Source organism: Sinocyclocheilus grahami, unplaced genomic scaffold, assembly GCF_001515645.1.
Source record: "Sinocyclocheilus grahami isolate Dianchi unplaced genomic scaffold, SAMN03320097.WGS_v1.1 scaffold39.1, whole genome shotgun sequence".
NCBI lineage: Eukaryota > Metazoa > Chordata > Actinopteri > Cypriniformes > Cyprinidae > Sinocyclocheilus > Sinocyclocheilus grahami.
The window spans coordinates 916,261-942,066 of record NW_015505218.1 but is presented as its reverse complement, the minus strand read 5'-3'; the positions used below and the strand labels follow the sequence as shown (position 1 = coordinate 942,066).

General features: G+C 36.5%; 1 protein-coding gene and 1 long non-coding RNA gene across 2 annotated transcripts in view; one reads left to right on the top strand and one right to left on the bottom strand.

Moving 5' to 3' along the window:
- The window catches only part of LOC107581897 (uncharacterized), a 25,456-nt gene extending 2,172 nt beyond the window's left edge, over positions 1 to 23,284 (top strand). The window contains exons 2-4 of the long non-coding RNA XR_001608877.1: positions 2,332 to 2,335; positions 5,580 to 5,690; positions 23,273 to 23,284. This is a non-coding gene — a long non-coding RNA (uncharacterized lncRNA). The remainder of the gene's footprint in view (positions 1 to 2,331; positions 2,336 to 5,579; positions 5,691 to 23,272) is intronic.
- The window catches only part of LOC107581896 (gamma-aminobutyric acid receptor subunit beta-4-like), a 41,935-nt gene continuing 35,740 nt past the window's right edge, over positions 19,612 to 25,806 (bottom strand). Inside the window, exons 6-10 of the mRNA XM_016267574.1 lie at positions 25,327 to 25,464; positions 22,799 to 22,951; positions 21,365 to 21,621; positions 20,639 to 20,728; positions 19,612 to 20,061 (exon numbers count right to left, since the gene is read on the bottom strand). Of these exons, the coding sequence (XP_016123060.1) occupies positions 19,708 to 20,061; positions 20,639 to 20,728; positions 21,365 to 21,621; positions 22,799 to 22,951; positions 25,327 to 25,464 (992 nt within the window). The 3' untranslated portion in view covers positions 19,612 to 19,707. The remainder of the gene's footprint in view (positions 20,062 to 20,638; positions 20,729 to 21,364; positions 21,622 to 22,798; positions 22,952 to 25,326; positions 25,465 to 25,806) is intronic.

Sequence of the window (25,806 nt, the reverse complement as noted above, 5' to 3'; positions counted from 1 at the left end):
TATATATATATATATATATATATATATATATATATATATATATATATATATATATACATATATACGTATATATAGATGGATAGATAGATAGATAGATAGACAGACATTAACTATTAATTTGAGTGGATACTATTTTATTATGTGAGAAGAAAGGCATACAATATAAGGAATTCTTTGCCTCAGACAAAGTTCAATTATGCAGTTTCTTTATTAAAGCTATTTGTTATTTGTCATTTAGCAGATGCTTTGATTCTGTGAACAAATCCAATCGTACCATTTTCTACACAAATACAATGGTACAAATACTTCTTTATAAAAGTACAAATAATGGTAAATCTCAAACTGTCACCTTAACTGAGTAGCTACAATGTTTTCAGAAATATATATCAGTGGTGTGCAGTTTTTTTTATTATTATTATTATTTTTTTAATCAAATGTAAATTCATGTCCCAGTCACATTTTCTTAGTTAAATAAACATTACTTAGTGTGTCATTACTTAGTACTTAGTGTGCTATGCTGATGAGTGTCATCAGCATAGCAGTGATATGAAAAACCATGTTTCTGAATGACAGAACCTAGTAATGCCATGTAGACAGAGAAGAGAAGTGGTCCAAGAACTGAGCCCTGAGGCACCCCAGAAGTTAGATGTTGCGACTTGGACATCTCACCTCTCCAAGATATCTTGAGGGACCTGAGAGGTAAGACTCAAACCACATCTATCTATCTATCTATCTATCTATCTATCTATCTATCTATCTATCTATCTATCTATCTATCTATCTATCTATCTATCTATCTATCTATCTATCTATAATGTAAAGTGTCATATGAACACTATAAAGTGGTCCAAGAACTGAGCCCTGAGGCACCCCAGAAGTTAGATGTTGCGACTTGGACATCTCACCTCTCCAAGATATCTTGAGGGACCTGAGAGGTAAGACTCAAACCACATCTATCTATCTATCTATCTATCTATCTATCTATCTATCTATCTATCTATCTATCTATCTATCTATCTATCTATCTATCTATCTATCTATCTATCTATATGCATGTATGTATGTATATAATGTACAGTGTCATATGAACACTGTTTTTATTTTGTTAATTTCTCCAAAATGATCTTATCTCATTTTATGCACTTTTTATTTAAATAACTAATGCGATACAACAGGTACCTTTGCAATCAATAATATTTCTTATTTACAAAAAAATGTTTATTCCAGTTCTCTGATGTAGCTGGTTAGCAGAGAATACTATTTTTGGTTGTACTTTATTTTATAGTGTGTGTGTCATAGCACAAAATGGTAAATATTACAAGTGGGGTAAGATGGTCCAAACTGGGGTAAGTTGCCCCAAGTGGAAAGTTCTGCGGGTTATCTATTGACAATGCGCAAATTAAAGAACACAGAACCACCCAGCACATTTCCATAATGATTAATGTAATCACCATTATTGATATTGAACTCAATTATTGATATTGAACTCAGTAGCAATAATCATTATGGAAATTAGCATAAACGCAAACCATGATTTTCTTCTTCAAAGCACCTTGCATGACTCATATTCTCCTCACATAAATTTTGGATCTAAAAAGGAAACTCCTACAAGTGCATATGCAGTAAGGTCAGAGTCTCAGAGTCTCCCTCAAAGTCTCCCTGCCTTTTCATCACAATTTTTTTTCACTGTGTGAACGTGGAGAAAAAAATCAGAAAGCTCTAATGAGCCTGTGGGTATATCTTTGGCACTTGAAACATTTGCATTGGATTCTATGAATCACAATGAATCAAAATGACATCTAAAAGTGGCTCACTAAATCTCCATTACGCATTAATTACAGTTTTATATTCATAACGGGGTGCAATATCATAATTAATAATGACTTGGGATCAGAAATCGATTTGCAAGCACTGCAGGACTTTCTGGGGTATGAACTTTAGAAAAAGACAAAATACGTCTGAGGAATCCTGGAAATCACAATGCCTGTTTCTTTGCATTTGAGACACAAAGATATTTCTATGAAAGTACACTAGTTCCTGACAGAAAGAGCATATGGTTGTCATTGTTTTATTAATGCACCACTCATTTACCCAAAGACACACAGAACAAGCAGACTTCATATTTAAAGCAGACTTTTTGTTTATTGTATAAAGGTATACAGTAAATTCCAATTTCATGACTGGATCCCGGAAATCATAATACCCTAATTTCTAATTTTGCTGCTATAACAGTTTGTTTCCTAAGTATCTAGAGTGGCTATTGAATGGAGTTTTGTTTGTTCTGTTCCCAAAACCAAACAAAAAATTCAAGCATTGGATCAGATTCTGGAGTAGAGTGCACGAACAGCTAAACTTGAACTATTTATTTATTTGTTTATTTATCTATTTATTGATTTAGTTAGTTAGTTAGTTAGTTGCACTTCCATATTTTTTTCTCCATTAAATACAAAGACAACATACATGTGGGCAACTTAACAGGCTGCTTCACCCCCAAAAATGAAGTTTCTATTATAATTTACCCTCCCACATTCCAAACTGAAAATATTATTAAATCAATTTTCCATAAGTTTTCAGGATGTAATAATATTAAATCTGAATTGCCTACCATTACGAAAAATATACATAGTTGTACATTGGGCCTCATTCAAGAAACAACAGTAGAATGATTTATAACTGTGGTGAAAAAAAGGGAATACATACAGTATATTGCTGTTCACCTAAAATAAAGAAACACTTTTATGTCTCTTTTGAGATAACTTGGACTGAGATGGACTGTTATAAAAACCATATTATATTTTAAAAGTTTTCATGCATTGTCTGGGAATAAAACCAGTGACCTTGGTGTTGCTAACCTCTGTCATATCTTGACATAATAATAATAATAAAAAAGGCCTATGTAAGTTCAAAATTAAACATGGACCACACAGTTTATTGCACAACAAGTATTTCTTCATCCTGGTTGCTATGGTAATAATAGTCTTCCAAGGTTATCCTTAGTTCAGTGAAACACATGAGACACCTTCCTGAAGATACATATCAAGGTTTTTCAAGTGTCACTGAAAAAAAAAAAAAATTATAATATATATTTATATAAAGATAATAAATACATAAAAAGATAAATTCGAACCAACATAAAAGAACATATGAGTGAAAAAGCAAACAACACATCCATCCCCACAATAAAACTTATTATTTGAATTACAGACAGTTGTATCGTCATTTAAACATTTTCTTTTGACATGGTCAAATGATGATGCCCTTTCAATTCAAGGGCATCATCAGCCATAATTCTTGGGAATGATCTGGGTGAGGGTGTAACATCTTTGAATTGAATGTTTCTCATTAAATTACATTTGTCAGAGACGGAAAGCAACATGACCTTTGTTGACCACAGCAAGCTGATAAATCCCTCAGTGTGGTTTGGATTTGGAAAACTGCCACTGGGTCACTCGGAATATTCTTCTGGCAGAGTTAAAAAGCTTTGGCACAAGTCATTGAAACTAACCACAAAATGTATCAAAGTCAAATGCAGTCTTTAGATCTTACACACTTATCAAGTGGTCATATTTGAAAGTGGCTACACTCCTTCCAACCATCTTTGATGATCACCAAGATATGATGTCTTTATATAAGCACCGGCCATAGTATGCTCATGCATGGGTCTATTGACTTCCACAAATCCTTTGCCATTAGGCTACCTGCTGGTCTTTCAAAAGCTTGCTGGCTAATATGACAGATTACTTTACATGCAATGATAGTCTCTTTTACCATGAAATATCAGACTTACGTTCCGGAATCTATCCAACAAGAGGCCCCAAACCACATCAAACAGCTTTGAAGCCAGTTGTAGTTGAAAACCTGCTGTTCTGCTTTGTAAGTTACAGTAACCTTCAAGACTTAGTTGACCTTAAGGAGACACGGATGATTATTTTGTTCTGCTCCTGCTTTTTCCTCCACGTTCCTTTCCCATACGATAGAGTCAGGGTGATTATTAGGTCTAGAGGTGTTGTCACGCTTGACTTGCTTGCTGAAAAGACCAGCTTTCTTAGCTGGTTTAACTGGCGGTCTAGCATAGCGGTGCTGTTCAACCAATAACAAAAAAATAAATAAATAAAATTATGGTACAGGCATGGTAATTCTGTTGAAGATAATTGACCAGTCAAGTCTTGCTGGTAACTCACCCTCAAGTCATTCTAAACCAGTATGAGTTAGCTTATTTCTTTTGTTGAACACAGAAGATATTTTGAGTAATTTTGGTAACCAAAGAGTAGCCAAAATTGACTCCAGAAGATAAAAACTCATACCTGTTTTGAATAACTTGAAAGTAAGTGTTATGTGGAGGAACTCAGAGACGAAGCAGAGTAGGATGCAAATGCAGTATTTATTAAACAAACAATAATCCAAGGACAAGGAGCAGGAACAAACAACAACAAAAAAAGGCACAAAACTACGGAAGCCAACCCAACATCTAACAATGGACAAGAGCTGACCATGAACACAGGAAACACATGGGGTTTAATAGTTTGTTCCATTTGTAAAATTCTGAGTTTCCAGTAGGAACTTTAACTGGAATGCCTTCCCAAGAGTTCTGACCATGATTAGAGTTCCTAATCATGGAGGAAATGCAACAACTCCAACTTCAGAATCCAATTTGGCTGCTTTTTCATTAACAGAAGAGAAACAGTAGTAATATGTTGTTTATTAGCACTTATGTTTGTCTGTGTCTCAGTAATGCAGTGGTGCACACAGTACTATCCAATCTCTAATTGTGGACATGATAATATGGAGTTATCTGTGCAAAATACTGCTTTTTATGTGTTTTTAATCAACTGATATTGCTAATAACCAATCACATTACAGCCTTAACATCACTGAATTGTGCGACACTCAATCGCCGTTTACAGATACCATAGGAATGAATGAGAAATGCCATAAGCTGCATCCCACCTGTCACAAAAAGTCACTGACTTCTCTTATAAAACAGAATTATTTTTTTTGTGGTAAACTCTAAAAATAGTTACATCTAAAAGTATTGCTTAGTGTAAAACATGTTGAGGATTAGCCGATAGGCTTTCGATTCATTAAATGATGAGCTGTTTCCTCTAAAAAGCTGTATATTCAGCGTAGTGAAGCCTCTCCTCCATTGACATCCATAAAAAAAAAAAAACGGCCTCTGGTCTCCTTTCCCATGTACTGCCAGACCGGAAGCGTTAGCTTTGGCCGTTACGCTTTTTCGGCTAAAGGTTGCAGGCTTGCCTTCTAGTGGCTTTGGCATAAATACACAAGCTGACAAGACACGCCTGGACACAATCAGGGAGTAATGAGGGAAAAACAAAAACGCAACACATCAGACAGGAAGCAATTTAAAAGTCCAAATTAGAAGCAAATGATGACAGAATTTAAATTTTGGGGTGAACTATCCCTTTAAGAAGTCTGATGTGGACACACATAATTCAATTCAGAGTTGAATTAAGAATGCCTTTTAAATCCCAGATTGACTTGTAGCAGAAAACATAATGTGGAATTGTTTTTCAAGTTATTATTATCAATTTTTATAATAATAAAAAAGAAAACAACAGAAAGGAATAGAGAATGCTAATGTTAGAGGGTCAGTTTTTTTAATAAATAAAATGAAAACAAGTAGATAGAATAGAAATAGAATTGAGAGTTCTAGTGTTAGAAGGTCAACTGTAGATGGAAGAGATGCGTCTTGAGGGGTTTCTAAAGACGGATTGAGTTGGGCAGGTCATTTGAACTAAATTAATAATAATAAAAAATGTTTTACTTTTCACAGTTTTACTCAATACACTGAGTAATAATTTACAATGTAAGATGAAAAATGTAAGTGGACCTCTGTGTTAGCTTCCAAAAGCTAACTGGAGTTGAAAAGATGAGATTTGAAGTGTGGGTTGCACAGGTACACACAAAGCCTGGTTACTGACGAATCTGTTCTTTTCAAGGCTGGTTAGTCTGAAGCATAATATGAATGGGAATGAATAGAATTTAAAATCTGCAGTGACCGCACCTTTACTTATTTGCACCCCAGCCTCTGAGAACCAGTTTGTGTTTAATGTATTCAAGAATCATGTTTATAATGTAAGAGCAATTTACAAATGCAAATGAAAAATTCCCCTTGGGAGCCTGAGGACAGTCGAGGAGACTCCAAGCCACGGTCACAATTTCTACGAACATTGCAATTATCATAATATGACGTCATGCGCTCCGGAGCCTTTTAGAAAAACATGTGTAATAAATCCGAAATGTAAAAAACATGTAATCTACTTCATTTACTGCAGATTTAAAGTTTGCATTCTTTTAATTCAGCTAAGAGGCAGTGCTGATCCACACAGTGGCCTGCTTGTTGAATTGTTTTTACACAAAAAGCAATAAAACCATTGTTAGGTTTGCTTATTGAGATCAGTTTTACTGTACATATTATAATATACTCTAGATAAGGGACTGATATTTATTTATATGCATTTAATCCTGAAAGTGTATTTATTATATAATCAATGACCTCTCCTTATCTTTTGGAGAAATGTATTGCAGCAGACATATGATTTGGATGAGTCTGAACATTTTAACAGTGTGTTGCTTTCTGGCAAAGTCAGCCTTTGCCATCACTGCTGTAAGTTCTACGGGAGGAAGAGGAACATGCTCACAAATTATGAAACATGCACAAGAATGAATTGGGTTAACAAGTGTCACAACATGCCCTTTGCCTACCCTACAAAAATCACTCAGAGCACTAGGCCCATTGCAGCATGCTTTATTTGATAAATCCCTCTCAAATACCCCTTTTTTCTAAAAAAAAAAGGTATATATTACATAAATATATTACATCTTACACATTTCACACCTGTAATGATGGCACGATTCCCCATAAAAATCTAAATTTGGGTTTAATGCATGCCTATTAGCTTGGAGGCCATCTATATATGCAAGTGTAAAATGTAACATACAATTTGGCCATATATATGTAGATACATGCATTTACAGATTATATCATTTACAGCCTTTATCTTCATGCAAACTGAGATAGGAATATGGGCTCATCGGCACTCAGGGATACATATGCATTTTTGAAAGAATAAAAAGCAACTAACAATAGCAAGTCACAAATCATAGTTCAAGAACCAAACCCTTTAAACCAGGGATCCTCAAATCTGGCCCACGAGATCCACTTTCCTGCAGAGTTTAGCTCTAACCCTAATCAAACACACCTGAGCATGCTAATCAATGTCTTCAGGATCATTAGAAAATCACAGGTAGGTGGGTTTGATCAGGGTTGGAGCTAAACTCTGCAGCGCATTGGACCTCCAGGGCAAGATTTGAGGAACCCTGCTTTAAACTGTCCAAGCCAACCTTCCTGTTTAAAAAGGAAATACATCAAAAAAGAGAGCAAATCTCAAGGCTTTGCCGAAGAGGTGCTCTCTCACTGTGACTAAAAGTTACAAACTACAAACATTTGCTGCGACATAGTTTGGAGATGCTCTTAATCATCAAATCATTCTAACCATTCTTGCCAATAGAGGGTGGTGTTGACTAAGAAAACACAGTTAACCATCTGCTGCCAGAGCTGCAGGGAGTTGGAGCCAAGTGATGACAAAGACGTGTGTGCCTCAGTCAACAAAATGGCTCACATCTCCTGTTCTCCAGAGAAACCAGCCTAGACATTAGCTGTGCTTATATTCCAGCCATATTCACTGTCTTTATGCTGTGTCGTGGCACGTCACAAACACGAGTGACGTGTAAAACAAAAATAATAAAAACAGTGCAGTGTTTTTAAAGGAGATTTGTGCCTGCACATCTAATGAAACCCTTTTCCGCTCCTTTGTCAAATAAAAGCAAAGGCATCTGTCTGGCTGCATGCAATCCACACGGGAACACATGTTTGTTTGAATCACACAATGAAATTGCCATGGAATTACTAGGAATCGTTCGAGCCAATCATTAGTCTCCTTTAGTGTAATTATGTTTCACGTGAAGCGATTGGCAGACATTTTTGGAGAGTCACTTGTGAATTGATAATAAAATGAGCAAATAAGCGAGTGGGGGAGGAAGGGGAGGTAGGTAGACAGAAAGAGAGAAATAGATTCACTTGTGCAGCAATAGTCATATGATATAGATAAAAGAGCGCCAAGTCTTAATATTTTATTAGACGCATTCCTCATCTATTCATCCCTGACTGAACAGTACTACACTGTGCACATGTGAGTGTGTATGTGCATTTATGCATGCGTGTAATGTGTGCATTGGAGATGTGGGGGACAACAAGGCATGTAATTTACAGTCATACCATCCTCTCTCTTATATGTTGTGCATGCACCATTAAATGAATTCAAAATGGTAAAGCCACAATATTATGCTAACATATGTTATGTCAGCAATAGCTGTAACCATCAAGTGATAAATCAGTTATTTGATTGCTTACAGTACCCTATGCTTATGCACGAATTGTCTATCATCTCTAGTGCTTGATGGATATGGATTTTTCAAAACTACCAATACAGGTATCTAGACAACAGATGCCCAATGGCTGATAAAGCATATACATGCAGAATACAATAATGATACACAATTTAAAACCAAATGAGATGGTAAATGCTAAAATGCTAAACATCGTTTTTTTTAATGCAATATTTACTCAAAATTGAGCAAAAACAGGAAAACTGACAGCCATGTCCATGAATCTCAACATAATTACATGTAGTCTTTTCTTAATTTCATACTCGAGTGTTTTTTTAACCAAAAATATCCAAACTTCAAAATATCTAAAAACGAACAAGCAAATAAACAAAAACACTTGAGTAACGCTTTAAGAAAATACTAAAAAAATGAGAATGTAGCAGCATTTCGGCAAAATGATTCTTGTAAATGTCCACTAAAAGTGAGTGGAGCTGAGAGTGCATTGAATTTTCCCTGAAACAGATGACCATGGCAATGTTTTATTATCGTGAATTCCCTTGGCAACTATAATCATGTATACATAGTATACATGATATAGTATAGTAGTAGTATGTATAGTATACAGACTATCTCAACAGCTTGATTGCTTACATCGTCGCAAAATGTAAACTATACCATCGTCCAGCTGTAATCTGCAAAATACTACTATAATACATTAAGCTATTATAAGCATACAGTATAGAGTAACCTTTAGGCCCGATTGTGTAAGCACTGAACATTAGAGACAACATTGATTCTCACAGATACAAATCCATAATTTTATGGCTCCAAAGTCATTTGTCAGTGTGGTCACAAGAGCATGTGTGGGTCACTAATTTGATTTGCATCTTACATAAGAGATTACCCATATAAATATCTAGTGCAGTTATCAACAGGGATTCCTCTGCTGGTATTAAGTTTCACTGTAATATTTGCATCACATGCTCCACATCTATAAATAAAAGTATTATGGAAGCTTTCTGGCCTCAAGCGAGGCATTTTATTCCCCCAAGTGACTTTTCCAATCTATTTATAACTTCCAAGGAAACCAAGGAACTGTGTCCCAGACATCAATATATCAAAAACTAATGTAAAGATTCTTCACTGTAAGAAAAAAAAAATCATAGCAACAAAAACCCTAAAAGTCCCATTTCTTTGAACCCTAAAACACAACACGATGCAAAGCATAATTCAAATTATGTCTAAAACACCTGTGAAAAATCAATACAGAAAATTCCTTTATATTACAATACGTCGCGCCCTATTTTACAGACTTTTCTTAGATTGTAGATTAGCATATGGCCAGCAATGGCTATAAGAAAGAACTGCATGTTGACTTATAAGACTTATGTGTTTGTCAGAGAAGTGGAAGACCAAGGACTGTTTTGCGAAATGTGTCTTGCAATTTTTGCAGTACCATTTGCTGTTGCGCATGGTGCATTAATGCATTAATGCATTAAAGAAAACTAAATTTGATTAACATATCAATCAGTCATCCATCCATATTAACATAACCACTTAAAACAAATAATTCACCAACATTTCTTCTTGTTTTCGCATACTGTACCAAACCTGACAGACTTCCAATTTTCAAGATGGAGAAAACTTTCCACAGCTTCCACAAAGTCGAGTCAAGATGGCATCTTCCACCTCTTTGACTGTTTTCATTTCTCTCTTTTTTTTTACCCCTCACCCGAGCAGCCATCAATTTCTGGCCCATGTTAATGCACCCTCTCAATATTTGATGTTTTTTTTTTTCTATGGAGTGCTGACAATGGAACAAGGAAATGGCCGGCACATTTCGCTGATCTAGTTCAATGCTCTGCTTCCATCTTCCCAACAGATCTCTGTACTCCCAGCCCCATAAGTGCATCTCCTCCATTGGGAACATTTTCAAAGTTTACTGAGGCAAGATGGAGCACAAAAACAACTCTGTATTTCCCTCAAGATTCTATATTGGATCTTTCTTTTCTCTGTCTTACATCCCCCTTCATTGTGCCTCTGGTTAAATACATGGGCATAAAAAGAAGAAAGCTACTTTAAGAAACAAAGTTTCGAGAAAGAGTAATATTCATTTCTTGACTCGGCCTTCTTTTGGGGAAGCATTTTGCTTTGCACGTCGGTCATGTAGACAAACTGCCATAAGAGTACACAAGATGGGGTGAAACCATGTTCTACTCAGGGGCAGAATGGCAAATGTCCTGTGGGATTCCAAACCTCTGCATGTAGTCAGTGTCTTTAAGGTGAAATAGTACTGGCACATGTGTACCATTTCAGAGATTCAATGTTAACTGTCACTTTCCTTGAACAGGATACATAATAGGGCCTAAAACTCACAACAAACAAGACCAACAAAAAAGGAGGTGCTAAACCTTCAGAAAGCAGGGTTGCAAGATGTGAAACTAAATATTACATCTTGTGTTTTTTATGTTGTATCTCTTATTAATTTTATATGAGATCTGCAATTTTTTTAAACACTGTTACCAAAACCACAAGTTTTATAGGGTTTAAATGTTGTGCTTGATGAATGCAGTCAAAGCAATAATTTTGGTCCTACTTTATATTAGGTGGCCTTAACTACTATGTACTTACATTCAAATTAATCATTTGATACAATGCACTTATTGTGTACCTGTATGTTTTTGCATTGCATTTATATTAAAAAACCCTGCAATTACATCTGCAATTAATTTCTGCAATTACATTTATAATTACACCGTTGACCCATCCCTTACACCTTAACCCACCCTTAAACCTACCCATACCTGTCCCTAACCTTACCCGTATCCCACCTCAATAGCAGCAAGTGTTATAAACACAATAATTACATAATTATTTACTTACTACAGTGTATGGTTAGGGTTACTTGCATGCAATTATGCATAATTAAGGGCTATTATAATAGTAAGTATATGTAACGTGTAACAAGGACAGCATAAAATAAAGTACCATAATCGCTTTTTTTTTTTATTCCCTCTAAATATATTGATTTTAAATTCAACCGATTGTGTCCAATTTATGAAATTGTTGTATGAATTAAATTGTTGTATGCCGTCAAGAAAATCAATACTATTAAAGTCGGACAGGCCAGAATCATACATTTTGTTCGATGGAATTGAAAACATGGAATTGGTGCATCTAATGCTTTTAAATATATAACAAGACACAGATTTGTACCCTATTCATGTAAAGTTCCAGAAATGTTCAATTTAACAAACCTAACAGACTATGAACAAGTGAAATGAAAGGAGACTGTCTTTACTGCATTGCAGCTGGGTACTTCCTGTGTTTAGACTTTTTCATTCGGTTTTGTCTCCTAAAAAGTTTCTATAAAGTGCTGCAACTGTTTCAGTTTTTCATCAAGGCAAGTTACGGCATATGGGGGTCCTAATATAGTATATCTATATAGATAATATATCTTTTCTTCTGATTCTCTTGCAGAATCTTGCCAAATATGAGCATCCAGACTAATGTTATTGTGGGGCAAAGATTACACTCTTCCAGCAGGGATTCTGATGGTACTTTATTCAGGACCAAGGGTTGGGCGGGAGGTGTATCTTTAATAATCTGTCATTATTATAATCAAATTCAAACTGATTTATACAAGACAATGTTATGGTCTTCACTTGCGTCTTTTTGCAAACTCCGTTTGCCCTATATATCTGTATTTTTCTTCTTCTCTGCAACCCTTTAAAAACAGAAAGAAAAGAAAATGACAATGTGAAGACCTGCAGCACTAAGTTCGAACATCTCTCCTTTGCATCATGTTCTGAAAACATGCATGATTTACCATTTGGGGACTAATTAGTTAAAACCAATAGCCAGAAGAAAAGCAATGCAAACATTAGTCCACAAATGGCAAATGAAAAGACTTCTGCATTGTCGTTCTTTACTGTATAAGCCTTTATTTGTAAAAAGTCAGTTGGTTACTTATAACCCTTTTTTTGTACCACATACTGTAACATCTTGTATTAGTAAAAAACACATTTTGCTCAAACACCTAGAAAAGCTGACCGACACCATTACATTAATCGGCACTGACAAAAAAGAAAAAGAAAGAAAAAAAAGAAGAGAATACAACCTTATACTTTACAAATGTTGATTTCATGAAGACAAATCATACCCCCAAATGGATCATCAAAAATCATCACACCTCAATAGTTCAACAGAATCAAACCAAGAGCTTAATGAGAACACAACCAGTACAACACAAAAACAGAATGCATTTCACTTTCAGGGCAGGATGTAAAGTAGAAATATATTTCCTTTCTATGAGAAAACATCAACAATAAGAGTTAACAATTCATTTAAAGAATACAACAAATACAGGCAACTAGAAATGAAACGAAACAGTACTGAATAGCAATTGAATTCTCAAATTAGGCATGAAGTGGTTGCTCTAGATATTTGCCAAATTCATTTTTTTTTAGGATTTTCTCTTCAGGTTAGTACTTCCCTTGTGTGTGCTGTGTTTATGTGTTATAATTCGCTATATCAGTAACGCTATCCTGGCGCAAATGAAACAAAGATTTCAGCACAGCAAAGTCACTGGCCCATACATTTGAACAAACTCTGAGAATTTGCTCTGCCAGTCATGCATTCTCATGGCATGAAACTTTAACTTGCTGTTTTGCTCAATGAGATGTAAGCAGGTCTAGTCTACTTTGAACTAATGGCTTAATAGGTGTGCCTATCTACTCTCAACTGTATGTGATACACAAAAAAAGCAAGAGAGGATGAAAATGTGCATATCTTCGCTTTTTTTTTTTTTTTAAAGTGATGTTTCCATGAATCATTTTCTCCATAGCTTTCCTTTTCTGATATAGTACTTTTCTTTTTTGTTTTCTAGTTTCAATTTAAGATTTACAGTGTTTGGTTCGATCTCTGTGCACAGGAAGAAGCAAAAAGCTTGCTTTCTTTGTATGTGAGGGTGATATGAAAGGCCAGTTTTAGAATAGAAAAGAAATAATGAAAATAAACCTTTCCGAAAAGAGACATGCAAAACAAAACCGGTATCTTTTTGTGAGTTTTTCTCCTTTTCTTTTTCTCTTGTGTTTTTCAGAGATAGGTTTCGTTTGCAGAAGTTATGCCGGTGCTGTAAAAGCTGTCCATGCCTGTAGCATTGAGGCTAGCTGTTATTACCAACTGCCCTGTTTTGTTCATGCATTAAGAAATATAAGTGAAAGATATCATATTTACAATACAATTCACATGTAATTACACATATACACAAGAGGCAAGAAAATTCACATTAAAATCAGTTCAACAGTTTTTGTACTTCCTTTTCTCCTGGGTGGATGTTGCAAAAGACAAAAAACTATGTACTCGAGTAAAAGCTATTCGATGGTTTGTCGAGTTATGTTAATGGTATGAAAATGTGGAAGTGAGCATATGGGGTGATTTGTGTGAAGTGCGTAGATAATTATGTCCTTCGTTGTCATCAGAACACATTAGCCTCATTGAGTTCTGCCAAAACCTCCCCCACCCCCGCTGTAAGTTGTGCAAAGCTGTTTTAAAAAAAGGACAAAAATCATTAACAAACAATATACTCTTCTAGAACTAAAGCAAAGTGCAAGGCGAAAGAAAAGTGTGTCCCCTATCCCCTAACCAGATAGCAAATTATACAGAAGAAAACATACTTTAATATTACAATGAGTCACATTCTCCAAAAAAGGCCAAGAATCCCATCGGTGTCCAAGAGTATGCTACCTTGACTATTGACCAATGCTATTCTAAATGCTATTCTCATCCCGTTATTTCCTAAATGTGACCCTGGACCACAAAACCAGTCATAAGGGTCAATTTTTCGAAATTGAGATTTGTACATCATTTGAAAGCTGAATAAATAAACTGTCCATTGATGTATGGTTTGTTAGGATAGGACAATATTTGGTCAAGATACAACTATTTGAAAATCTGGAATCTGAGGGTGCAAAAAAATCTAAATATTGAGAAAATCATCTTTAAAGTTGTCCAAATGAAGTTCTTAGCCATGCATATTATTAATCAAAAATTACGTTTTGATATATTTACAGTAGGAAATTTACAAAAAATCTTCATGGCACATGATCTTTACATAATATCCTAATAATTTTTGGCATAAAAGAAATATCAATAATTTTGACCCATACAATGTATTTTTGGCTATTGCTACAAATATACCCCAGCGACTTAAGACTGGTTTTGTGGTCCAGGGTCATTGCCATTTTTGCAACTTGCAACAGTGTATATATGGCTGAGCCACTATTCTTGAGAGTGTGTGCAAGATTAGTTGTTACATATACAGACACGAAGGACCCATTTCTTTTCAAACACAGTTTTTAAGGTGGCAAAGAATGGCCAAATGACACATGTATATTAAAGTGGTCAAAACTGAACGCTGTCTTGTGCATCACTAGCTAAAAGTGGTAATTAGCAGCAATTTCTAAAACCCACACATCTGGCACATTTTGAGATAGACTGATAACAGAGCCACGAACCTTCAAAATTGATTAATTTCATTAAAAAAATCAAATACACAAGTTGTTTGAATACAAAATAGCTAATCATGCAGAATAAGTAACAATGTAGCCTTTGTGATTTTGAAATTAAGTTTTGTGATTTTGTATTTGATTACAAAACAACAAAAAAGCTAATTTAACACGGACTGCCATGAGTCAACTACCATCATTCTCTCAACTCAGTGCTGCTACATTTATCTGAGTATTTTGGCCAAATGACCCTTGTAAACTGGCAAATTGGTCTTAACGACAATTTATCTATCCTAGCACTATGGTGAAACTAAACTTTAAAAAAAAAAGCTAAAATGCTAGTATGGTTTGTTGCATGCACGAACTCCCTCAGATAGTCAAACATATGTGAGACTGTATGATTAACCTGATAGCTATTTCTAAAACAGCAACTTGTAGATTTTCAATAGAGCTATCTATCAATGTCTTTGTACTGCAGAAGGTTGCAGACTTAGCAAACAGGTCAAGCAGGCCGACTGTAAAGAAATTAGCATGAAAACCCTCCATGTTGTGGGAATAATTTTGTACTATTACTTGCTACGTAATCTGTAATCCATATAATCTATGCAATTTATTTTCTAATAGGTTACTCATACCATACTTTCTGGTGTGAATTACTCTACAATATCCATGTTTCCACTTACAAAACTCAGAACCAAATAACCTGGATAAAATGCTAAAATAACTTTTTTTTCAGTGTAATATAAAGATGCAATTACGAGAAATAAAATCGCAATTAGGAGTCCGCACAGTTACAAGATATAATTGTGGAACACAATTGTGCAAACTGTAAGTAACGTGAGATAAAAAGGCATAGATAACAGAAATAAAGTCATAATTGCAATTATAAAAGTGAGACATCAGAATTCTAAACCTGTAAATATTTAGTTCTACATTTTGAGGTTCTAAGCAGTGGAAACATAGCCAGAGTACCTGGGTGAGACATTTGAGGGAACTAATTTCTCACTATATTTTCTAGGCTCTAGAACTTAATTGCACCCCAAATGTCCAATGATCAAATTATAATGCTCTATAACCATGTTTAAGGCTTGAATTGAGTTGAAAGATAATCACTCTCTCATGAACTTTGTTGTATTTGCATTGTATTGCTCAGAAATATTTCATGAAAAATGCTTAGTGATCTCATTAAGGCAAATCTTGCAGGAATCAAACCAGAATCTTACCAAAAAAAATCTGTTCTAGGTGTAAGCTCACTGTGAATAAACAGAGTGCTGGTGCTACAAGAACATGTTGATGATCAACACAATATCCATTTGAACAAATTCAACATCCAACATGTCTCAGTGGCACAGTATGGCTGTATTAGCATTTCACTAATCCCCACGCTATCGAAAAATTCAACCCTTGCCTATCATTACCAATAATGTTTCAGATTACACTCTTAAAAATAAAGGTTCTTCACGATGCCATAGAAGAACCTTTTTGTCTAAATGGTTCCATAAAGAAACTTTAACATCTGAAGAACCTTTATGTTTCACAAAAGGTTCTTTGTGGCGAAAGATGGGTCTTCAGATTACAGAAAGGTAAGAAAGAGATGGTTCTTTAAAGAACCTTTGACTGAATGGTTCTTTGTGGAACCCAAAATGGTTCTTCTATGGCATCACTTGAAGAACCTTTTGAAGCACCTTTATTTTTAAGAGTGTACCCTGTGGAACGTTAAACTGAGCATTAGCGAGAAAGACTGCATAGTGCCAGCAAGTCTACTAGAAGGTAACGAAGCTATGTAGTAAATGGGCGCTAACTTATATATGTATATAGTTATGAAACCTCTTGTACAAACTACTACTAAGAATTTCTAATTATTCTCATGGATAATATACCGAACCACAGGTTATGATATTGTATGCACATTTTTATCTATTATTCGTCACTCTAAGGAAACAATTAGAGCACCTATTAACACTGATTGATAACTTAGATCAGTAATATCTGATACAAAAATATATCAACATCCTTTTAATTATGCTGTCTTATCAGTTAATAGTGGCTGGCGCTCAAATGATAATAAACTTAAATATATATGCCACCTAGACGTCATGCCACTTTCCCACCTTTTCCAATTTGTCAAAGGCAAAGCAAACTCTGTTTTCCAGTCTCAAAAAAAAAAACTGGTCCGGTTCCCTTGAATACATTAAGAGAAAAGTTGACTAATGGTGCAGTTGGCATTTTCAACTTATCACTACACTTGTCTACGACACTGCACTAGTAGAGGTGGACCGATATTGTAGCTTAAAAGGTCTGATCTACATTGTAAATGCACATCTAAATGCTATAGATTAAATGTGTATACCTAACGACTCTGCCTTTGAACCTTCATTGGCAAAGCATTGCAGCATCTTGAATGCCTACTGGGAGTTGTAACTGGCCAAGGCACCCCCATAACACTCATAATATTTAGGGTTTCTCAAGAAAAGCACTCTAACCTCCATCCTCTTTTAGTGCAGATTTGCGCTTAACTTAATTGCTACACTGTGCATGCAACTGTGCATGTCTTGCTTTGCACTTGAGAGTACTGGCTCCCTTGCACAGGTGTTATGGTCGTGCTCACAATAACAAATATAATAACACAATAAGTGGAAATCCTTCGAACTTGCTTCTACAGTCATCTGCTGACAAGTAACGTAAGACCTTGCAAGTGCCTTGAGGTACAGCCTCCTATACCTTCGGATTTCCCTGATTCCTTTGTTTCTCCATGGAATGAGTGATCTGTTGGTGATTTGGTGGCTGGTCCACACTTTCCCGAGTGTTGAGAGGTCTGGTGTGGGGGTCGAGAGCTAAGGGACTCTGCTGAGCTCTGAGGTCTGAGGCCTGCTCAGAAGATCCTCCTCAGGGAACTCAAGCAAATCCAGGGCTCTCATGTTCTCAAACCACCACCGGACCCTCTTCGCTTTTAAATGTCCCCTTGCTCAGTTATTCAGCAATTCAGTTCTCATCCACATCTTCAAGAACTTATCCAACGCATGCTTCTCCCCAACTGAACTACTCTGAGCAGTGAGACATCTAGACACTACCAGAAATTAGCTTTGAATGAACGTGGATGGTAGATGAACTGATATATGAAATTGAGCGGTCACCTGGAGATAGAGAACGATCTGGTGACCTCAATGTCAATTAAGCTGAGGTAAATCATAATGAGGCGAAGCCCAAAAGAAATGGTGGTGGGTGAGTCAGAGGTTAATGGTAAAAAGAGAAATGGATTATAGGCCTTTTTGGTTGTCACTTCAGTTCATGGCTTTTATCGTACATGTCATTTTGCCCCGAAAAGACGGCTTTTTTTTTCTCCTGATTTTGCTGATGTCATTCATCTTTGAGATTCAATCCCAAGATGCAAAACGTCAGCGCTGTGGGTGGGTGTACAGTGCTTAAAGTGAAAGGTCAAAGATCAAGGGTCATTCGGCCCTCTTTCACTGATTGATGAACTGAGGGCACATCCTTCAGGTTTCCGACAGGCACATTTTAGAGAAACTAAAATCATCAGCGTATATCATTCCCAGGATGGATCACTACAATGACTGAATATATACAATATCAGGTCACACTATGGTTCGAGTGATTGACTTAAACATGAAACAGATAAAAACATGGTCACATCCCCTGTTGAATACACAATAATCTTTTCTTTCCTTATTTTGTACATTTTCACATAGTTGGAAATCCAAGTTCTAAAGAAACGTCACAGCTCACTAAGGGTTTCCCTCCATTCCAAACAACACAAAGCTCTACAAGATGTTCATGAATACTGTATCAATAGAACAGATGGAATGCACTAGGAACAAGAGTAAAGAAAGAACAACAATACTACCTGACCATGTCAATAAGGCTACTGAATGAATGAATGTACTCTTTTTTGTTTTTTCTTCGTTTTCTTAAATTCCCAATGAATGAAGCATACCAGTGGCTTAATATCTATTAATGAACTACCTCTAGAACATGTTTAGGTGATGCCCTCCAAAAATTAGGATTAAACCCTTAGCCCAAAACTGAAAGAAAGGAGAATCTGCAAAAAAGAGAGGAGAGAAAATGAAACATACTGACTCTGGGCAGGATGCATTGGTTAAAACTTAAGATGGCCGTCCAGTGTAAACCATTGACCAGAGCTGAGAGGTCCGATAAAGAGCACGCTTATCACTTGCAAAATCAAGGAATGAAACATAATTCCAAAAGAGACTGCTGTACAGTGTAGAAACGGACATTTCCGTCAGTCTCTTCCATGGGGATGGGGAAAGCAGTGGATCGGGTCTGGGGGACCGCTCGGATGATGCCCCGAAATGCACAAGCCACTTCTGATTTCATGAGCTGCAGTTGGGAGAGGTTGATTACAGTATCGATAAAAAGCCAATGAGACGTTCATTTTCTCTTGCGATCTTTTCTTTTAGCAAAAATATCATGCAGTCTTTAGTTCCGTACCCTCGAACAGGGGACTAATGGATGTTACTCGTCGTTTGTTTCAGAAGGAAAAGAATTCAAATACTTGAAATGTTTCTTTTGTATTATTCTTAAACATTCAAGTCATTCTATATAATACGTTTCTCTTTTTTTGTTGTTTTTTTACACCAGAAAAGTCCTTTAGATTTTACACACGCATGTGTATATAGAAATATAATATATAGAAATATGCATATACATATGTATCAACTTTTCATATATGTGTACACATATTTTCCAATTGTATCAAAGCCAATTCAATGTGCTCTCAAAATATGGCCCATGTTTCCTTGGGGAACGCATATCAATTCACGTAATACAACCAATAGATAAGGTTGAAGAATCCAAAAGTGATAGGAAAAATGACCCGGGACCACTTGTCAATGGTGCTAACATCCGCCAAGTTGGGGATTTTGAGCTTCAGCTTAGACGAGCGCCTTCTTAGCCGACAGTTGGCACGACTGCGCATGCCGCTGCGGTCCAACGAGTGGTGGCTGAACCCATCCCGTGAAGCCATGGGCTTGCGGAACTGCACTCCGGAGCTGTCAAAGGACATGACGGAGTTCCGTGAGTCACTGACGCTGCTGCCAACGTCGGACGGCATCACCTCATTGTTCATCTCCAAAGTGGTGAGAAGAATGTTTCCGTAAGCGTCCACCTTGAGACAACAAAAGAGAGAGAAGTCATGAGCGGCCATAGGAAAGGGACGGTCCTAAACTGTCTCAAACAGCGTTCAACCTTTCATGCGGATGCAACGATGATGTGATGTCACAGTTACAACAAACTTTGGTAACACTTAATTTTGATAGTCCACTTTAGACATTCTACTACCTATAAACACATTTGCAACTACATGTCAACTAGCAGTCATTATAGTATTAGTAAACTGTGTGGTTAATATCTACTAACACTTTATTTTGATGGTCGATCAACAGACGTTCTACTGACTATGAGTAACTTTGCGAGTACGGCAACTTATTCTACTAACCTTAACAGTCTACAAATACTCTAATGAGAGTTAGTTGACATGTAGTTGCAAAGTTACTTACAGTTAGTAGAATGTCTAAAGTGGACTATCGAAATAAAGTGTAACCCAAACTTTACTTGGGAAGAGAAAACTTTACAAGAATCATTTAAAATGCAATGGCTGACACACACACACAGTAGTTAATGACAATATTTCATCAACTTCCGAGTCTACTGTTTCAACTGATAGGATTTCTAAATGCACGTACCCCGACTTTTCTTTGTTCCTCGAGATACAGATTTCTTCGTTGTGTATATGACCTGAGGGTGTTGCTTTGAAACGGCGCTGAAATGGAGTCCTTGCAATGAGAAAGAAAAAATGAAGAGAACATTAAAACGCCCATATAAACTGACAATCAAGCAACAATTTTCAAAGAATACAAAAGTGCATAAATGTGAGGGTGAATAAGAAAGAGCTTGCATAAAAGACACAGACACAAATGCTTTAATTCATTCAAAAACTCTCATTACTCTGGTTTAGTCGCTGAGCTTAGTCCAAACAGTTGTAAGTATGAAAATGGCTAGCATATTTTGAGAAGGGAAAAATGAATCGGTCTATCTCTACGGTACTCGGATTGAAAGAGAAGCCTGTGGCAATAAAGCAGACTAGAATCTGATAATGTAATGACAATGTAATTTGTAACTTTCCGAGCGAGAGGAACCTCTCTTAATAATGAAATGCAGCTTCAATCAAATGAAATACGTCACTGATTACATAAAGTGATGGTTAATGGGCTATTGAATATTCGTTTTTAGCGGTGCAATAGTTATTTTGATGAGTGAAGTTGTTCTGCTTACAAACTAAGTGCATACGGATTCATTTAGACATGCATGAACATTGTCAACGCTTATTAAATTCATTTAAATTAGCTTTTAATTAGCACAAAAATGAACTCTGCAACCGTTATAAATGGTTTACAAGAGACCTTGCGTACCTGTTCCCTCAGACGCTTCTCCTCATAGCGGGGACGCTCGTTGTTGGCTTTGTTTAGCCTTTCGTGGATCTTTTTTTGCTGCTGGGGTCCCCTTCCAAAGAACACATAGTTTACGAAGGCATATTCGAGCAGGGCCAGGAAAACAAAGACGAAGCAGCCCATGAGGTAGACATCGATGGCTTTCACATAGGGGATCTTTGGGAGGGTCTCCCTCAGGTGGGTGTTGATGGTCGTCATAGTGAGCACCGTAGTTACACCTGCAAGAAATCCATATGAATGAACCATGTCTTGTTCACGCGACTTGCGTCGGGGCATTCATGGACCACTTAACAGGGACGTCATGCCCCTACTTTATGCCCAAGGTGCAATAAGACATACCCAAAGAAAAAAAAAAAGTGAAATAAGACATGTCACTATTTGGGGGTCTTAGAGTAAGGATTCTTTTAATGACCAAGTTTAAAACCTGCCATAACAGAACTCTTTTTTGGGTTCAACTTTATATTAGGTGGCCTTAACTACTATGTACTTACATATCAAAAAATAAGTACAATATGCTTATTGTGTTCATATTGAATTGCAAAACACTTTTTATGCTATTGAGGAGGGATATGGGTAAGGTTAGGGACAGGTTTGGTGGTATGGGTAAGTTTCATGGTTGATTAAGGTGTAAGGGATAGGTCAACAGTGTAAATATAAATGTAATTACAGAAATTAATTACAAATGTAATAACATGCATGCATTTTTTAAATATTAGTACACTGTAAAAACATGTGTGTGCACAATAAGTGCATTGTATCAACTGATTAATTTAAATGTAAGTCCATTAAGGCCACCTAATAGAAAGTGGGACCCTTTTTTGATTTTTAAACAAACTAAATATGTAACAATTTCAATGCTAAAAGAGAGCAACATTCTGGCGATATACTGCAGAAAAAAACAGACATAGTTTCACAAAGCTTTATGTCCTAGAATGCTTTGGGCTGGTTTGCATAGCCCTGTACTTGTGAAAAAAACAAGGTTCTTTGTCAGCTAAGCATTTGTCACTGAGATGAATACAGTAGGAATGCTAAGGACAGTTTTCTCAAGCTATTTTGGACATACTTGATCTACATAAATATTGGATTAGTCTTATTTTAATTTTGTACCTGCATCACCTGCATAATTATATTTAATGCAAATCTTCCAGTGAAATTACTGGCAAACGGAGTCAAAGTCAAAACCGCTTGAACTTTTGAGCATCACGTAAGCTTAAAGCTTCGCTCAAGTTTATTGCATTGGGGAACACTCATGCAGGTCACGTGAAAGGGCTTCAAGTACTTTAATCATGATTGACAAAAAGTATAGGATATAAGAATATCTGAACACTCAAAATGATTGATATTTTTTATACAGGGAAAAAATAACTTCCTGTTGAACAAAACGTTAAAGGTTACCCAGGGCCACACGAGCAGCAGAGGCATCGTAGTTAATCCAGAAGGAGACCCAGGACAAGATTGTGATCAGGATAGAGGGCATGTAAGTTTGCAGGATAAAGTAGCCTATGTTTCTCTTGATGCGGAAACTCAATGACAGCCGAGGGTATGAACCTGGGGAGACACAAATACACAGCAAAAGCCAAAAAAAGAGAGAGATGTCAACATGTAAGTGGAAACACAAAAGAGCAAGCACAGGAAAAACAGATCTACAATTTGCAATTGTCAAAGTCTGCACTTTGACAACGGATAGTCATTTTCCCACTTGTTCAGATGGAGCATTTAATTTCCCCAAAGCAATGGATTCCTTCCCAGGGACTAGTTCCATTCCAATTAAACATGGCAGAAAGTCGCAAACATGGCAGATTTTTCTGAAACCCCCTTCTCAGCAGGCAGCATATATGTCCCTCTGAGAATTGTCACAAAAGAATGCAGTTCTTTAATACAGGGTATTCGAGAGAAAAAAAATTACAATTATGTAACTCAAGAGCATGTCCCGTTAATTTGTAAAATCTGGTGTACGGTTTAAAACAACTGTAAACAGCATGTCTCAAGAAGCCTTTCCAAGATTGGCCTCCACATGCCTGCTTAAAAACGATGCCGCTAAATGTTAGGTGTGGTATGAATAATTGACTCATTCAATGTACTGATTATTCAAATTGCTATGGCTATTTATTAACGTTAAAGGAATATTCTTGTTTATTCCCTGTGGTTCCAATCTCCCTGCACTTGGGCTGAAGTGAAAGGATTTTGGATAAGGATGCAATAGAACAAATTCCATTGGGAGCTTAGCAGCAACAGTATCCAAGGGAAAGGGAATAACTTGATCAGGCTGTAATTTAAAACATGTGAATTAATTCAACACATTTGAAAAGGAACAATACCTGATGTCTACACTCTAAAAAAATGTTGGGTTAAATACAACCCAGCACTGGGTGAAATATGGACAAACCCAGCAACTGGGTTGTTTTGACCCAGCGGTTGGGTTAAAGTTAATCCAACCTTCTGGGTAGTAACCCAACCACTGGGTCAAAACAACCCAATAGCTGTCAGACTCTGTTCCTTGTTTTGTATGTGTTCTGCTCCCCATGTGCCTTCCTTGCCCTTATTTGGTCCTTCCTGTTCCTGTCCCCATTTAGTTCTATTAGTTCCAGGTGTTCCTTGTTATTAGTTATCCTCCTCACCTGTCTACCCCTTGTTATCTGCCCTATTTGAGTTCTAGTCTGCTCCCCATGTGCCTTCCTTGCCCTTATTTGGTCCTTCCTGTTCCTGTCCCCATTTAGTTCTATTAGTTCCAGGTGTTCCTTGTTATTAGTTATCCTCCTCACCTGTCTACCCCTCGTTATCTGCCCTATTTGAGTTCTAGTCCGTTTTGTTCTCCCTTGTCCGGGATTGTATATGTCTACCCTTGCTACGTGTGTTTTCCTTGTTCCCTGGATGTGATTAAAGCCTATATGTTTGAATTGCACTCCTCATCTCCTCGCTCCTTCGTCTCCTTGCTCCTCACAGTAGCGAACCACGGCAATAGCTGGGTTTGTCCATATTTTACCCAGCGCTGGGTTGTATTTAACCCAGCATTTTTTAGAGTGTATCAAAGCTTGCATAAAATTGATGAATCAACAGCAGCACTATTTTTTTTTTATTATTAGTCACTCTTGTTTGGACACTTGCCCATAAATCTTCCCATTAAATAAATATGAGCAAGAACACTTAAAATGATAGCCACATTTTCTACATTAGTTTAAATTGAGCAGTGCAGCGCGATAATCTTAAATCTGAGTAAATCTTATTCACTGCATTGTTTTCAGTGACAGTTTTCTGAGGCCATAGATTTTAGTGCTATTGTTAACCCCATGTGGAGTACAACATTAAAGTAGTTGAAACTACTAACTAAACTACATTTTTAGCTGTGTGGCAGTAATTCAATTATTTTCAGAACTACTACTTTTTTCCCAACAAGCAGTGGTGTAACCTGTTAAAATTATACACCACGTGATTCACTTTCACTTTTCTTTTTGGAGTCTTTGTCTGTATATAGTCCTACTCCTTTTTCTTCTTCCCTTGGGAAAATAGCCACATGAGAACTAACATCATCACTTTTACACTACATCTGTGCTGGCTTCTGTTCACACAGATTGTCTGGGATTGATCCTGGGAATGTTACTAGGTCCTGATCCCAGTATCACATTTTCCGGCATTCCAACTCCAAGTTCACATAGGAGGCACTTAGCAGAAAAGGAAGTCTCAGTGTGAACATCAGCTTAGGTACAGAAACCCAAAATGCTCAAATTTATCATTGATCTTTTTGTTCATGATTTGAAATATAACATGACACGAGCAATGCCAAGGACATGGGTTAAGTTCACACACACACACACACACACACACACACACACATACATACATAGAAAACATAAACTGATACATTGAATGAAATTAAAGTTGCTTTGAAGGTGTCAAAGTATTTGGACCAAGTGAATCGTCCATACCTGTAGTAAACCTCACTTCTCTGGACACAAGACGTAGCTCCACAATGGAAAACTGAGGCAATTCCAGTTTGTCCACACCTGTCACGGCATTGTCCCCTCCTTGCCAGAAGAATACGATATCATCTGTGGTATACCCATCTGCAGAGATTGTAGACAGTACAACAAATGTTTAATAATGTTTGTGTATTATACAACCATAGCACTGGACAATGACATTTTTACATCTAGAAAACAGATTTCAGTGATGATTTCTAAAATGAAAATTGAACTACATGGCACAAACTACCGGAAGGCACAGAACAAATTAGTTTATTTCATTCATCAATGGTGACAAAAATGTGATTTGTGTTTTAGTGAGGTGGAAATTGGTCTGCATTAAGTGTCGTTATCAGCACTGTTAATTGCACAAATAAATGGTTCTGCTGTGTGGCATCTAGTTGGTCGCTGTGTTCAGTTTCATCACACATTTTAGAGTGTTTA